The sequence below is a fragment of the Contarinia nasturtii genome, unplaced genomic scaffold, assembly GCF_009176525.2.
Source record: "Contarinia nasturtii isolate CC-2019 unplaced genomic scaffold, AAFC_CNas_1.1 Cnas_scaffold_129, whole genome shotgun sequence".
Taxonomy (NCBI): Eukaryota; Metazoa; Arthropoda; class Insecta; order Diptera; family Cecidomyiidae; genus Contarinia; species Contarinia nasturtii.
This window is the reverse complement of record NW_022197486.1, coordinates 6,892,651-6,909,648: the sequence shown is the minus strand read 5'-3', so window position 1 is coordinate 6,909,648 and position 16,998 is coordinate 6,892,651. Positions and strand designations below refer to the sequence as shown.

General features: G+C 33.1%; 2 protein-coding genes across 5 annotated transcripts in view; one reads left to right on the top strand and one right to left on the bottom strand.

Annotated features, from left to right (window-relative positions):
- LOC116340082 (eukaryotic translation initiation factor 4 gamma 3) overlaps positions 1-16,998 on the bottom strand; it is a 40,629-nt gene that overhangs the window by 23,004 nt on the left and 627 nt on the right. For all 3 annotated transcript variants that reach the window (XM_031766310.1, XM_031766319.1, XM_031766329.1), the window contains exon 2: positions 12,436-12,802. In XM_031766310.1, coding sequence (XP_031622170.1) covers positions 12,436-12,441 — 6 coding nt within the window. In that variant the 5' untranslated portion in view covers positions 12,442-12,802. The remainder of the gene's footprint in view (positions 1-12,435; positions 12,803-16,998) is intronic.
- On the top strand, positions 1,822-7,586 carry LOC116340104 (relaxin receptor 1-like). 2 transcript variants are annotated; one of them, XM_031766350.1, is made up of 3 exons: positions 1,822-2,219; positions 5,476-7,302; positions 7,419-7,586. In XM_031766350.1, exon 2 carries the CDS (start codon positions 5,621-5,623, stop codon positions 6,746-6,748), a length of 1,128 nt encoding a protein of 375 aa, XP_031622210.1. In that variant the 5' UTR covers positions 1,822-2,219; positions 5,476-5,620; the 3' UTR covers positions 6,749-7,302; positions 7,419-7,586. The 2 variants fall into 2 exon arrangements, with proteins under 2 accessions (XP_031622210.1, XP_031622201.1); XM_031766341.1 differs by lacking the exon at positions 1,822-2,219 and adding an exon at positions 5,256-5,391.

The window sequence follows — 16,998 nt, the reverse complement described above, 5'->3', positions numbered from 1 at the left end:
ACACACACACACACACACACACACACACACACACACACACACACACAAATACAAACCCATGCACGAAAGCGATCGGCTAAATAGAGTGTACATTTGTTCAATGATTGTTCAATACATGTATATATCTTTTGAACTTATCACTTACAATACCCAGCGGAAATAATTCGAATCATATTTTGGCGGCGATTTTCGAAACCGATAACTTAACAACCAAACAAATGTCATTTTTTTATTGAATTGTTTGCACATTTTTAACCGTTTGTTTATCTGTATGTTATCCGAATGTAGTTGGAGTTGTAAAAAAATGTAATTGATAAAAATACAAGTATTCTTAGCCGCTGTAAAATAGATTTGCACACGAATACACACACACACACACAATTGGAAATACATGACATATTCACATTGTATGCATGTGTCTGTGTATGCGCGCGAAAGAGAGAAAGAACGAAAGAGAAAAAAAAGAAGACATTGAAAGAGTTTTGACGTTGCGCCATATTGCCGCATTTTTTATTCACATCGCGTGATTTGATATAGAGTTTTGATACTTACAAATGGGCATTGTGGTAAAATGTGTCAGAAACAGTATCTCATGTTCAGTTGCATAGAGAGTTGAATATATGTACATATCTGTTTCTTTCTTCGTTATTTCTTCTCTCTTTTTTTTATGTAATAATCGCGGTCAACATCGTCCAGCCACATGTGTGCATGTCTACAACAAAAATGTGATTTGAACAAGACGATTAACAGTATCTCTCTGCATTTACTCACTCTTTCATACCCACCACACACATCCATACACAGCTCACTCATTTTTATGTGAACATTTTGCTGAATGAGTGAGTCCATTAATTTATATGGTCTGAACGGTAAATTAGACGGTTTGGACTCTTGTGTGTACAAAACTGGACAACATAACACACAACCATGAAGTGAAAGAGTGAGAAAGATAATGATGGAATGAGTAATAATACAAAATAATATAATCGAACCACCGAACGAAATAATGAGAAGAAGTTTACAAAAAAAAATGCAAACGAAAGAAAAATGCGACGATAATAGCGGGCTTGTTGATTCGAAGAGCGAACGATCATGCTTCGATCAAAGCATTATTAGCCAATCATTTTATATCGATCTTGTATCTTTTCTGTGTGTGCCGGTTTTTTTTTTTATTTCATACGGTTTTATTTATAATGTATAGAATAAATAAACTTTCAATTATCATTAGCCAACCACTCCCATGATTCGGACATATTTTTCATTCCATTTCTTTTTCTTTTCTTTTTGTTGTTGTAAATAACATTTTTTTTTTTTGTAAAAATGCCACAGAAAATGCTCCAATTTCTTATGTACAGCAATCTGATCTCATCTGTCAAAGAGAAAATTCTCAATTACAAGAAAAAAAAGAGAGTTTTTTTCTTGAACTCACCGAAATGAGGGTCATTTTTGTAATACAAACAACCACAACAACAACAAAAAAACAATTACCGAAATGAAAGAAGAAAAAAAGCACCGACCAACAAAAATTAGCTCAATATTTTTCGGTGCACATCGCATTGACACAATGACAACGATGGTTGGTTTACGCGACGACAAGTTTTATTACCGACTTTCCAAACCGTTGTTTCGCTAGATCACGTAATTGTTGGCAATTTGAAATTGCGCTCGTTTTCAGCGGCGCGCATAAAAATTCCATAAATGTGTGTTGCGTTGACATTTGCTGATTTAAAATTCCGCCGTCGAATCGAGTGCATCGCTGGCTTAATACAAACGTTTTCTCGCAATTGATGCATAATATTCGGAGCAAAATGATTTATGTATGTGTGTGTTTGTGATTTGTTTAAAAAAAGTGTTTGCTTCTTTCGTTGTTAGTAGTATAGAAATGCCGGTTTCATCCCGCAATAATTATTTCCCAAACATATGTTCGCTTCGTTGCGCTCAGATTGTGCACATTATACCGTGGTTGAAACATACATTTGTACTAGGTAGTGTTTGCTTCAAATTCATTGAAAATTTTTATTTTTCTTTATTGTTTATCTCGAACCATCTAATCCAAAGTAGAGAGAAGCGAGCAGAGAAATACAGTATTTAATGCTTGTTGTGCGTGTGAAATGAGTGTTTGTTTACCTGCTTTAACGTTGTGTGTTCGCTCACTCAAACACACATTCAATAATAAAGAAAGAACATAAAACAAAAATAAAACTTTACTTTATTTGACGGTGAGCAAATTATTAAGTGTGTATGTATAAATTATTATTATTTTCATGTGTGTATGTAAGAATGTGTGCAAACACATATATGTATTTACACACCTATTTCATTAAACTAGTTTTTATTTGCATATACACAAATGTAGATGCAATAATTTATGTGTGAGAGAATCAATGAATACTCAATTCGTTCTGCTTTTATTGTCACTGTGACGTTATGGTTTTTAATTATGCTTCATTTCCCAGTTTGATTCTCTCTCTCTCTATCCCTCTCAAACTCTCACTCGCATTCTTGCAAATCAGAAGCTAAATAAAATTAAGTTTTTCAAAGAAATAATAAGAACAAAAACAAAAATACTAACATAGAGATATAGCATGCATAGAGCAATTATATGCATGAATCTTTATGAAATGTCTATACAGAAAGTAGGAAAAAAACATGAGGCAAAGACATTGGAATAAAAAAATGTAAAATAATTTTATTACAAAAAAAAAATACAGCAGGTGTACGAAGGAGATGCACATTCAAACAACAGAGATTTACGTTCACAATTTTGTTTGATTTATTCTTACATTAGAAAACCAAAAATTTTAAGCATGTGCATACAAAAACAAATTATTCATTCAAAACTAATTCGTTTACATTCCTTCTCATTTTTACCACTTTTTATTGTGACAATTGTTGACGATGGTACCCAATTTCCTGCCTTTCGAATCATTCCTTTTGCTTTTAAACGATGTGAAATTGCTCGCCGAGTAACTCCAAGTGTTTTTGCAAGTTCTTTTTGCGTTTGCGATGAATCTCCAAGGAGTAACGACTCCAATTCTTCATCTTCAAACTTTTTTGGCGCACCGACTTGCTCTTCATCTTTCAAGTTGAAATTGCCACTTTTAAAGCGTTTAAACCACTTCTGACACGTTCGCTCAGATGGAGCTTGATCGCCATAAACTTCTTCTAAAATACAATTACTTTGTGAAGCATTTTTCTTCATAATAAAATGATGGAGTAAAACTCGCCGCAAAAACACTTTTTTTGGTGTTGGTACCAACACCGGTATTCGATTGATTGACTTTAGAAATATTCCCAAGCTGTTTAAACGATATTGATATGGAATTTCTCGCGGAGTTACTTCATGTGCATTTACAATTTCTTCTTGCTTCTTCATTGCAAACGAATCTTCATTGAGTAACGTCTCCGTTTCTTCATCTTCAAACTTATCATCTTCCAGGTCAAAGTTACCACTTTTAAACCGAGTAAACCACTTCTGACACGTTCGCTCAGTCGGAGCATGATCACCATAAAATTCTACTAAAATGCGACTACTTTCAGAAGCGTTTTTCTTTATATTGAAGTAATGGAGTAAAATCCCCCGCAAAAACACTTTATTTGGTACAAAATTGCTCATTTTCGATAATGAAAAAACATTATTGTTTTCACTTCAACTAAATACCTAATACTAACATTTGTACCTTGTTACCAAACAGAAACAATAATCATATATAGACACACGCATACATGCATATATTTCCAGATGCAAGATCGCTAATTAAATCACAATAGCTCTTTCACTTGCACACATGCACAGGCACAATCGTTGCTCATTATGCACAGGAACACTCGTTCTTTGATGCACACAGGCGTACACGAGCGTTGAAAATCGCGTCTTTTTGAACGAAGTAATAATCATAAGTAAACATATAATAAACTCATTGATTTTAAGAGAAATTGATTTGTTTGTGAATATTTTGAAAACAGTTTCGAACATGAGCTTAAAATTTCTTACTATTCTTATGTGATCATACACACATACACAAATTTTCTATGTTTGGTTTCATGCCCGCACTAAAAAGATGTAAATATTCCAAGCCCATTGCTCTAATCACTGAGCTACATCGATCTGTAGTAGCTATATGAGAAAAGTATGTATATGTGCGGTTCCTTAGACGCATGTGAATTTTTATAATGAACGATCGAACGAACGACAACAACAGCAGCATCGACAACAACAGCAGTCCAATGTATTTTAAATGGACAACGATAAAGTGGGTATGGAAAAGTATTGTATGTGCGATCAAGTTGTTGTATTCAAACCGAAAAGGTTGAACAATGTGATGTAATGCTACTTTTTTTTTGTGGCAGCACGCGTACGCTGTGTGCTATGCGTGTACATGTGTCTTTCTATTGGTGTTTGGGCCGCTCTCTATCTCCATGTGTGTGCGTGTGTATGTGAGCGTTTGTATGCCTTGCGAAAGATGGGCTACGAATGTATGTGTGATGAATTTCGATCGAAAATAAAATGTACAGTCGAAGTTTAGAATGTACGTACGTGGACTCCGTTCAAATGTGTAAAGTGAAACAACAGAGAAAAAAAAAATAATATTATAGCCCCAGAAAAGAGTCGCGCGCGTGGCCATTGTTGAATAAAGCGCGGATATTTCGTTTATACTGTATGAACACATCACACGGCTTGAAAATGTTGTGTGTGTGATTTTTTTTTCTTCTCTTCTGTTGTTCGAACGAGCCATGAATCGATCGAAAATGAAACAAAGAAATGAAGAAAAAACACGCGCGTTGCATTCACTCAAAATTCATGCATTTTTAGGTGTATGAGAGTGAGCTTGAGCGAAAGATATGAACCGAACTCTCACTACTGTGAGAAAGAGAGAGAAAGAAATAAAACATGACCAAAAAATCAAAAAGACAACAAGAAATTCAGTAGATTATGTAAAATTGAATTGTGTGTTTCTCTCTTTTTTTCCATTTCTCTCGGGAATTTGCCACATGATTTTTTCACTTTACTCTCATTCTCTCTCTTCCTCTCTCTCTCTCTCTCTCTCTCTCTCTCTCTCTCTCTCTCTCTCTCTCTCTCTCTCTCGAAAACAGGTTTTTTGTTCACGCTTGTTGCAATACACTGAACTTTTTCGTCTATTTTCGTTTTTCAATATGTAATTGTCTTTTCATTGGCATTTCAAATATGTGCGTTCCACTTTTATCAAATATAAGGTATAAAACGCAAATGATCTTCAAAAATGTGCTCAGTGTACTCTTGAAATCAATAGAAGAAAGTTTATCTTTGTCTTTCAATGGTGATTTATAACTAAATTATAAGCAACAAAAAACAAAACAGACTGCAGTTCAATTTAACACATTGATATTTACAATGTGTAAATCGATCGAAATGTGATAATTTTTTTTTATTGTTGAAAGAAATAAGAAATTCATTATTATTAATTTTGGTTTAATCCACATTTAAATCTATTTTAGGCAATTCTTGCAATTCTTGCAATTAATCACGATTGTTTATTTATCGTCGAGTTTGGCATTGGCGCAAGTCCAGGGACATTGTTACACATGTGTTATTCATGCAGATGAATTACAACATCCTAATAATTCATATTGTTTCAGGAATATGTATCACATAACACAGATAGCAATAGCTGGTAAAAACATAATGGTACCTAAAGCTTTTGTTGAACAAACAAAGGATGTCTATTCGCTTGAAATAAATTTCAATGGTTTATCATCAATCGATGGTACGTCAATATGTGAATGGCCAAAATTAGAATTTCTTCATGCAGATTCGAATAATTTAGAAAAACTATCGAGCGGAATTTTATCGAACTGTCAACAGCTTACAAATTTAAATCTTCAAAATAACAAAATCAACGAAATAGCCAGCGATGCATTTTTTGGCCTATCGTCATTGAAATATTTGGATTTATCATCAAATCAAATAAAATTTTTGGATAAAAATGTATTTGAACACTTAAAAGTTTTGGAGGAGTTAGATTTGCGTGAAAATCAAATCCAAATAGATAGTTCTCAGTTGTTTCAATATAATAGTGACCTTAGATTTTTGAGTTTGTACAGTAACGATTTAAGATACATACCCGTTGGATTATTTGATAATTTGAACAAGTTAGAGTATCTATTTATTTCTAATAATCCAAATTTAAAGTCAAACATCATTGATTTAAAACATTTCGATGCGTTAGATGAGTTGATGATTGACTTTACATCAGTGGCAACGCTTATTCTACCGTTGAATGTGAGAAAAGTCTATGCAAGCAATAGTCAATTATCACGAGTAGTTGTTCAGCCAAATAGCCAATTAGTTAAATTGGATATAAATAATACACTCATACATAATTTTGACAATTTTATCAACGGCACTTTGACTAAATTAGAGAATTTATGTATTACGCTATCATTAAATGACATTAGTATTGTTGAAATAAAAACGAAATTTCCATCAATTAAATGTATAGGCATATTAGGTGCATCAAGTGATAACATTGATGAAGAAACACAACGATTGATATTGGAAGCAGAACAAAATAAGATCGATTTCGCAATTACACACGATGACACGTTCAGTCGTACATATTTATATTTCAACGATTTTGATTATTATACAGTTTATAAGAAATTGAATTCAACATCGTCATTAAAACATACTTTTTTAAATATTGGAATAGCAACAAATGACGAAAAAAGTAAAAATAAAAGAAGAAAGAACTTATATACTTGTGCATAAATAATATTTTTTTTATTAAATATATGATAAGAGGTATTCCTTACACAATAATCAACATGTAGATTAAGTAGACGCAGTCAATTGCGATTAATTTTTAAGTTGAATGACCAATTGGCCTTGGAAAATAGTGAGCATATATTATAAATAATGTAGTTTTTTTAAAAGTAAAATAGTGATAATAATGGCGCAATCAAAGTAAAATCTACGAAAATGACATTTCAGTCAATTTAATCAATTGCACTGTAATTACACTGTTGTAGTTTTTGCAACTTTTTTTTCATGACATCGCTGAAAATCAGTTTTTTTACTTCAACTACAACAGTGTTATTATTGTATGTCAATAATCTGCAAAATAGACGTATTTATTGATATCAAATAGAAAAGCAATGAATGCAATATTGTAATCTCTATAGTTTGCTTTACTGTAATTTGTTTAATATTCAAGAAAATTTTCTGACAAATTTCAAATTCAGCAATTTTTCGAACCATATAAAATGAACTTAACGATGAGAACTTATAACTACTCTAAACGGCGACGAAATGAGGACTATTTGGTAAGTAAAACATTTCTGTACCCGTTTTATTGTTACAACTCATTTTTTATGTACCCGAAATTCTTCAAAATTACGTTTTTGTAAATCATAAAAATAATTCTTCTCTTTATTTTCAGGATTTTTTTGTTACAACTCACCTTGTGTGAGTTAACAACAATTGAAGAATGCATAACTGAACACTAGGGGATAACCGTGAATTGCAGATCGAATAATTTATAATAATAAACGCTATTTCTCTCTATTTTTCACTAATTCTGCTAGTATTTCTACTAGTTTGTTCTAATACTGCTATTCTTTGCTAATTTCTCTAGTACGTCAAAAATATTGCATACGTCAGATTGACAGCATGATCGAATAACTGAAATGTGTTTACGTAAATGTTTCAAGTTGACACTTTCAACGTGTATATTTGAAGCAGGCACTAGCGTATACGTTTTCAGTAAGAAATCTGTCATCAAATCTACATTTCCGATTGCAATTCGTAAATTGTAGTTAATACAGATGAAACGTGCTTGGTTACGTGCCATTGAATATATTTTTATTTAAAAATAAGAAAAAGCGTATTTAACTACATATTTTGATACATTTTAGTTCAACACTATTCAATTCGTTTGTTTTGTGAATTTCATTTTAATTAATTATTTCAATATATTCAAGAATAAATGCTTACTAAAGTATATACGTGTACAGTGCTAATTCTGCTATTTATTGCTAATTTTGCTATTTTCTTCATGTAAATTTCCCTATTTTTTTGCTAATGTGCTAATTCTAATTCGCATGGATATCCCCTAGACTGAACACATTGACTGTGATCATGTAAATGCGGGCATTCAACGAGACAAATTTAAAGCAGGAACCTTCCACGTGTACAGCTGTGCATGTGACAGTCTTTTCTACCAATGTTTGATGAATATTAATTCACGTGCTTCAAATTACTTGGGGGACTTCTATTCGATACATCAGGTGCACTGTTTCACGAGAGTAAAAGCAGTCGGGCCGTGCAGACGGTACATTTCTAAAGGACTTGGAGGAGAACCAATTAAAAGATGTGTAGTGAACACCTGCTTTACCTCAACATTGGCCGTAGAAAGGTTAGTGGATAATCCACCTTATTCCAACACGGAAATTATTGACCTCGAATTTTTAGGAGCATCTTGCTTTACATAATTTCTTCAATATTGTTATAAATAACATTGTTCACAATAAAGAATTGTTGCATCAGAATAACAAAAAAAATACACTCAATAGCTTTGTCGTCCAATTTTTTTTGGTTTTTGATCCGGAACTTACTTTTGAACGTTTTAAATTAACGCGATTACTCCATAGCTACTCTGGAGTTTTTCCATTTGTTGCTTTGTCTGGCACATTATTTACAACACGTACAGTCGTGGATAAAGCTTCCACGCAAAACTGCCATGGTAAGTTTGAGTCTAGTAGCATACATCGCACTATGTCCATCAGAAATGAAAATGTTACAAAAAATCTAGCGTTGCCTATTGAGATTACTTGTATGGGGCCACAAACATCGTAATGCACCAGTTAATCAGTTTTCTCTCTTAATCAATTCGATGGATTTAAATCTCACTTTCTTTTTTTCTCGTATTTAAATATTATTAGAATTTTACAAATATGAATAAAAAAAGACCTTCATCAAACTCAAAAACCAAAAATATTTTAAGTGGATTAAATGACGAAATATATTTGGTTTCATTAAATGATTTTCAGGAGGCCAAACTAGCCTCTGACTCCTTAAAGAATTTAAAATACACGTCCATTTGGAGCTAAAAAAGCATTAGGTTTTGCTGATGGTAACAAATCATCTAAATCAGATGCTGCCATCGAAATAAAATAAACGCAATAAGATGAATTTTTAATCAAATGATAAGTTGTGATTATTTACCTGGTTCAATGGGCACGTTTGGTGTTTTGAAACGACAAATAAATGGACAACTTTCATGCATATATAATGCACTTTGAAAACTTCCAAAGCTACAAAAAAATTTCTTGCAAAAGGGACATGTTACTTTATTGCCTGGCCCAACGAAATAAAATCCAATTTTAGCCATTTTACGTGGATCGATGGACAGATCTGGCCATTTATCATCAAATGTTTTCAATCTCTCTTGCTCATAATACATTAAATTTTCTGCTGCCATTTGACTTTGCGTGGTTGATGTATTTGGTAGAGAAGTTTCTCTTTGTTTCTTGGACGCATTATCCGGTGAAATCGTTGTTGATGTTGATGAGCTTTGGCTATTTTCCATTGTGCGTTTCATTTTTTTTTACCTTTGAATTGAAGTTTACCCAATGAAATGATTGTAAATATTAAATATCGATTCTTCCCCGAATTTCAATGTTACACAACATTACAATTACACGTATAAACTTAATTATTTATTCTCTTATCGACTCAAATTTTGCTGTCATCTACTGACTATATATACTTTACATAATTGTGAACAGAGTGTGAAAAGAGAGAGAGAGAGAGAGAGAGAGATCTCTTTTGCTCACCTTGCGACAACGGTAAAAAAATGAAACAAAAAATTCTGAATATCGAAAAAATCATGGTTGTAAAATGTTCTACGCACACAAGATCAAAGGAACAACATACCACCATGAATTTCTTTGAAAATCATTGATCCGGATACATAAAATAAGATATTCAAATAAAAGCACCTTTTAAGCGGTAGGTCTTTTCATTCAAAGCAACAACACACTAACATTTTTGTTCCCCCCACACCAAACATTCCGGGAAATTCAATCGAATCGAAAAAAAATATCATGTTGCCCATTCATGTCGTTATGTCATCAAAGTTAAGCAAATCCATCTGATCGTTTATCTAAATTTTCAATCGTTGAATTTTCACATAAAATTTATTACGCGTACATTTTTTCATCGTAGAATATACGCGAGCGCGCGCGCGCGCATTCAAAAAGTTCAAATATTCGATTTATACGAATTGTAATGGAAAAAAACCCATTACTTAGTCGTAGTTGATTCCTTTTCTAAATAAACATTCAATTTTTCAGGTTGAACAGGAAACACAATGTGCGTGTTTCATGTCCATTTCATAGATTAATCATTACCTAAACCGCGTTAATTCCTTGACTTTATATCTATAGCATGAAAACAATACGTAAGACGAGTTCGAAACAAAGAAGAAAAATATATATTTGCCACCGAAATAATCGATAACGTAGCAATATCATTTTGTTTTTTTTTTTCAATTTTCCATGAGTGCGATTGAATGATTAAGTGGTGAGAGGTGTGCTATATGTTTTTCGCGCTTTTCATCCATTACCATCCCATTCAGTGAAAATGATTTGGTTTTAAACGCGCGCGCTTGCCACAAAGCAATTAAAAGCAGAAAAACACACACACTTTGGAAAGAAGAATCAAAGTTCCTGACATCGTACCACGAACCAACCGAATGAAAAAACCATATGTATGTTGGACAAAAAAGACGCTCAAATAAATGAAATTAACCAAAACAAACGAAGCAGAAAAACACTGGCTTAGTTAGTAGAGAGAGAGAGAGAGAGAGAGAGAGAGAGAGAGAGAGAGAGAATGAGAGTAAAGTGAAAAAAATTATTATTGAATGTGTGTTTGAGTGAGCGAACACACAACGTTAAAGCAGGTAAACAAACACTCATTTCACACGCACAACAAGCATTAAATACTGTATTTCTCTGCTCGCTTCTCTCTACTTTGGATTAGATGGTTCGAGATAAACAATAAAGAAAAATAAAAATTTTCAATGAATTTGAAGCAAACACTACCTAGTACAAATGTATGTTTCAACCACGGTATAATGTGCACAATCTGAGCGCAACGAAGCGAACATATGTTTGGGAAATAATTATTGCGGGATGAAACCGGCATTTCTATACTACTGTTGTTACTTTATTTATTCATTTGAATTTGAAAAATTCATTTGCAATGACACGATGACTAAGTGTGAATATGTTGTATAGGTGTGAGTGTATGATCATTTCATTCATTTCTTCATTCATTCGGCGAGCTCTCTTGACGACCGAAAAATGTGTATTGCCTTAACCTCTCTCACATATCAGAGTTATGCAGCGACAAAAACAACAACAACAACAAAAAATTATGTGTACGTATTCAATGAGAACAATGGAAATGTTTAGAAATAACTGAGAGCGCACAAATACACATGTTATGTTATTCAATAAAACGAAAAACGATTAAAAAAAATATGAGCGTGTGCTCGTTGATTTGCCGACCAAAATGTAGTGTGGTGATCTATATCGACATGGCTCGAGCGCGCAAATACATCGAAACATCAGCACACCACCAACAACAAGCAAAAGAAAAAAAAACAACAGTACACACATTTTTTGTCTCTTTCATTTTGTCTTTTCTGTATGATGGTGTGTAGTATGAGCCGACCATGTGGCAAGAATACAATTGAATCAACGAAATATCAACGCCTTCCATATTTGCCTTTTAAATATTGCATGTATATTTGGAAGAAACAACAGACACATTTTTGTAAAAAATGTATATATATATATATTTATATGGTAATGTTGAATTCACGCAGATAGAAAGGAACAACGTACTGGAAAAAAAATGTGCTGTGGCGATATTTGGTAACCTAAAAAAACATGAAAAATTCGCTACGATTTGCTGTGTATTACTTTTTTTCTCTTTTTCTCTGTGTCCCTTTCTCTGTCACACTCGTTTACTCTTTTATTTCATAAATTCGTGAAGGACGTATGCTGAGACAGGCAGTTATGAGTTCGGAGATCGTTAGGGCGTTGATATGTGTGTTATGGGAGAAAAAATCACTTTAGATATTTTCTTTCGTACATTCAAGAGCCAAGATCGATGAATCTTAACGTGAAAAGTACGAAGTACACATAAAATATTCTTAATCAATATAATATTATATACATGATGTACGAATGAATGCCAAATTTTTGATCTTCACTTTTGTCGGGCGGGCCATTTAAAACTACGCACTTAGCAATATTCTCCTCATTTGTTTTTTTTTTATGTTTCAAATTCTTGCACACAAAATTGCATCCAATCGAATACTGACTGTCTACTAGAGTGGCATTGCATATTGGAATGCATATTGGAAAATAATGAGTGTTTGCGCTTACCTGCATGTTGACACTGCGAATGAGAATGTGCAATCGATGTGTGTTGAAATATGAACTAGATTTCGTTCAAACGGCTTTTATTACGGTGATTATTGATTGTGGCTGTTTTCAAATTCAAGTTAAGTTGCTGAGATTTGAATCGTCTCAAATTGGAATATCTAATCACACAGACTCACACACTCTTCACTTCACTTCACTTCAATACTTGTATATCTTTTCTTTTTTTTCGATACTCTCTTCCCTTTTCGCCGGGTTTTTGATAATGATCTTCTTTTTCTTCTTCTTAATTTTTTTTTATCCAAATTCTCTTTTTGATAACAAATTTCTACTGTGACATTTGATTTGACCGTGTTCACCGTTTCAAAAGCTAAAGGAAGAGAAAGCATTTGCTCATAATTAATTTTCATCTATTCAAAATGATGGGGGGAAAAATAGTGGTAAAAATAATAATAATATATTAAACTGCACAACAAAAACCAAAATATTTAATAGTAGTTCACAGTTGCTGTGTGTACAAAAAAAAAAGCATTTGATTTCATCATGGTTTGGGCTTTTGTTGTTGTTGTTGCACACAAACACATTATGTGTATATCTATATTAACTCTTTTTTGTCTATCTACCTATTGTAAAAAAAAGCGTTTTTTGTTTCATCGGTGTCAGAGTCAGTTAGATGGGTTTTTTCTCGGTATTTTCTAAAGGTTACCACGTTGTTATTGTTGTTGTTTTTTTTTTGTTATTCGCTTGTTTTGATGTTGCAGTTTATCGATTTTCTACAGATAACAAACGTATTATATTGATATGGATATTGCAGTGCCTGAACGGAGCACGCTGATCAATTCAAATTATGTTCAATTGTCTTTATAATTGCAAAAGAGTCAGCGAATTAACAAACGATTGAAACGCATTTAGATCGCCTAGCGTTCAATATCGAACGGACCATTTACTATTTATGAACGAAATAGATAAATGCAACAAAAAAAAATACGAATATATCTGTGTATGTGTGAATGAGTGAGAGAAAAAAATATATACATCCAAGTTAATTTGACGTACTGTAATAATTACATTACATTCTTTTTCTGTTTATGTTGGGACGTTTTTTTTTCTTCTCGTATGGTATTCATTCATTTTGCGAGGCATACTTTGGATCTCATTGCATGATTGAACGTCGATCAATTTAAGTCTACGGCACTTGAAACATTGTGTATATAATGTGCATTTGCTCTAATGCAATAACAACAACAACAACGGGCTATGACAGCCTCATTCTCATAATAAAAATCATACATATTCTCGCACCAAATGAAAATTAAAGCAACTTATAATGCTGAGGCTTGAAATCATTTAATGAATTGAATGCTGATGGGTGTACGGGCTCTTACTGTGTGACTTTATTTCTGAGGGTGTAATTAAATCCAACAGATATATGCATTTGATGCAATTAAAAAATGAATTATTCCAAAAACACACTAACGACCGACCACCATCATCTGCCACCTTTTTCTCTCTCTCTCTCTGCGCTTTATTGACAAATCAAAAACTGACCCTCATTTTTCATCTGACTCATAATTGTTGATCGGTGTGCATGTGTTAATTTGTAGTCTTCAACAAAAATTTTATGCTGACAAATTATTTCACAAGAATCGGACGTTAACGATCACACTGATGACATTTAATTGGAATTGATACGATTCTTGTTTAACACAACACAGAAACGGGCATCGGAAAAAGAAGAAAAATGCAGATTTCGAGGAATATGCCGTACAAGTAACAGAGATTTAAAATGCGTCATCACGTTCTGTCAAATCATTTTTCCTCCATTCTTGATTGCATTTTATACTCAACGTAATCTAGTCTACAGTGAACAATGTTTGTTTTTAAAGCTCTCTGAATTACAATGATTCACACATCTCTCTTTCACTGTCCGATTTTAATCAACAACGTCAACATAAACAAAATGATTAGATTGAATTGTTTGAGCCATGTGAGAGTGAGTGTGTGTCTGTGGTTTTTTTTTTAAGTAAAAATTCGTCGCAAAATATTTCAATGGGAGCAATGGCATCGAATATAACGACGCAGATATATGTGATTTTCGGCGCAATTTTTGTTGTATTCTTGATAAAATTGTGCATATTTTGCCCGTGGCTAAGTTCCATTGAGAACAACTTGATCGATTACAAAAAGACGGTAAGTGTGTTAAAGCATGAAACATGATCATGGTATTTACCATGAACAATTTAAAGCAATCTTTTGTTTCTTTAATCACTTGTATGTAAAAATCAATGTGAGTGTCGCCACGGTAAAGTGGTGATAATTTATATCCATAATGAGAACAAATGATATTTTATGCATATAATCATGCTGGTTAAATTGTCTGGCCCATCATTTAGTTTAATATCACTTACACAATGTCCGTCATTAATGTCAAACACCGAATTAGGTTTTTTGTATGTCTGATGCGGACATTAGAGTGCGAACATAATTTTGAGTCTAGGAATTTGGTTTGAAATTTGCCATTTTTCATCTGCCATGTAAAAAATAAATGTTGGTATGTCAGCAGGTTTTTTTTTTGTGTCGAATGTCTTTTTTTCTGAAAATTTGGTAAATCTTCTTGGTAAAAGAAAATTCTCGAATTTTCGATAAAACGTTCATTCGCGAAAAAGTATTTTCGTGAAATGTTCCGGCACACGTCTCTTTTCCCTTCTGTATTTTTATTGATCCAATGTGTCAACTCAAACGAAATCATGTTTCGGTTTCCTTTCGAAAGTGGAAAAAACGAAAATAACATATTTTAGATCGAATGCATCTGATCGTTGTGCGTCATTGCTCATGACATCTACAAAATCCAATAAGCATACGTTGAATATCTTTCTGACTTCATTCGTATTCAATTCTCCTGCATATACATATTCGTCGCAAATCGATGAAAAACCCAAAGCAAAAAAAAACACACACACAGAATTGGTATCACATCGAGTGTGTTGTTATTGGTTATTTCGTTCATATTAGCCGTTGGGACTGTGATTTTTAAGCGGTACATTACGACGAAAAAAAATGGATAAGATGACGACGACGACGACGACGACGACGACGACGATGAAATACATGAAAAATACCTTCTCTACGACTTTCCTTTTCTACTGTTCAATGCACATGACCAACATTAATGACGTCAAATATGGCAATAATTTTTGCTATGAAATCGAAAATAGCGAGTTTTGTTGAGGTTTATTAAAAAAAAATCAAATCGCAAATACTTTCAACGAAAAAAAATGGCATGTCCTACCTCACACAATCAACAAGTATGAAATGGAGTGATCGTGCACTTTAAGTGATACTATATTCGATCTTCCAACATAACACACAACGTATGTTTTTGTTGGCAGAGTGGAAGAGTTTCATGTTGCTATTTGTTTCTTAGACGATTTTCGTTATTGCAATTTGTAGAAATGAATGATTATGATATTTAGCAAACATGATAATAATTTGTTATTTATTTGAATGGCGTGCGCGAATTGAGCTATTATATCTCTCAATTTACACGTTTCCCGGCATCATAAATGATTCAACTGACATATGATCAACCCACTGGTGTGGTGATTATGAAATATACGTTGTTTTAAATAACGTTTCTGAATAGTTGTTCATGTGTATGGTACGTAGTATACTTTGAAAGCAGCAAAAAGAAGAATAAAAAAACAAACGAATAAGGCCCTTCAAATCAACCCCGCGCTGTTTGACTTTTGACACATTTTATGCCACATTGTAACCGCATTCGGCGAGACGAAACTCATTTTTTTATGTGTATTGCATAGATATGAAAGGAAAAAGAAATAATCTTTTTTTCTTTTACTTTTGAACACACTTTCCTTTCTCCCGAAACGAAAAAAAAGAACATCGCACACCATACATTGGACGTTGTCACATACGATAAATCGGTATTGCTGGTATTGGTGTATGTTTTGAAAATATAGGCGACAGCAAATTCTTGTCTAAATTTTTTTTCTCGGCGCAAATGTGTTGCTGTTTTGCGCTCTGTTGCTGCCGCTGTTGCATGCAAATTCTAATGAGTGTGGCATTTAGTGTCGTTTTGTTTCGTTCCATTAAATTTTTCTTCATGTGTCGTTGCATTCAACGATGATTTTGGTCAACGCACTACGCACACATAACTGTAGTTTGTGGATTGTGGTTTCGGCTCAAATAGATAACGCACGATTACAACCACATTCACTGCGACTCACTCGCACTGTGTGTACTTCAATATATATATATAAATATATTTAAAAAACTACTTCTTTCGTTTGCGCTGTCTCATTTGTGGCCGTCATTCGTATTTGTGGTGTATTTGTCGTTCTTGCTCTCGCATACATTCGTATTCACTCTCATTCACACAAACACACATAACGATAAAGTGAATAATCACTAAATTACATATAGTTGTGATGTGTGATCGCAACACAGAATTATATATTTTTTTTTGTTCATGCTTTCATGTTCATACATTCGATTTAATAGTGAAGATATAATTTGCAATTCACTACTTTCATCCACTGTAATGATATT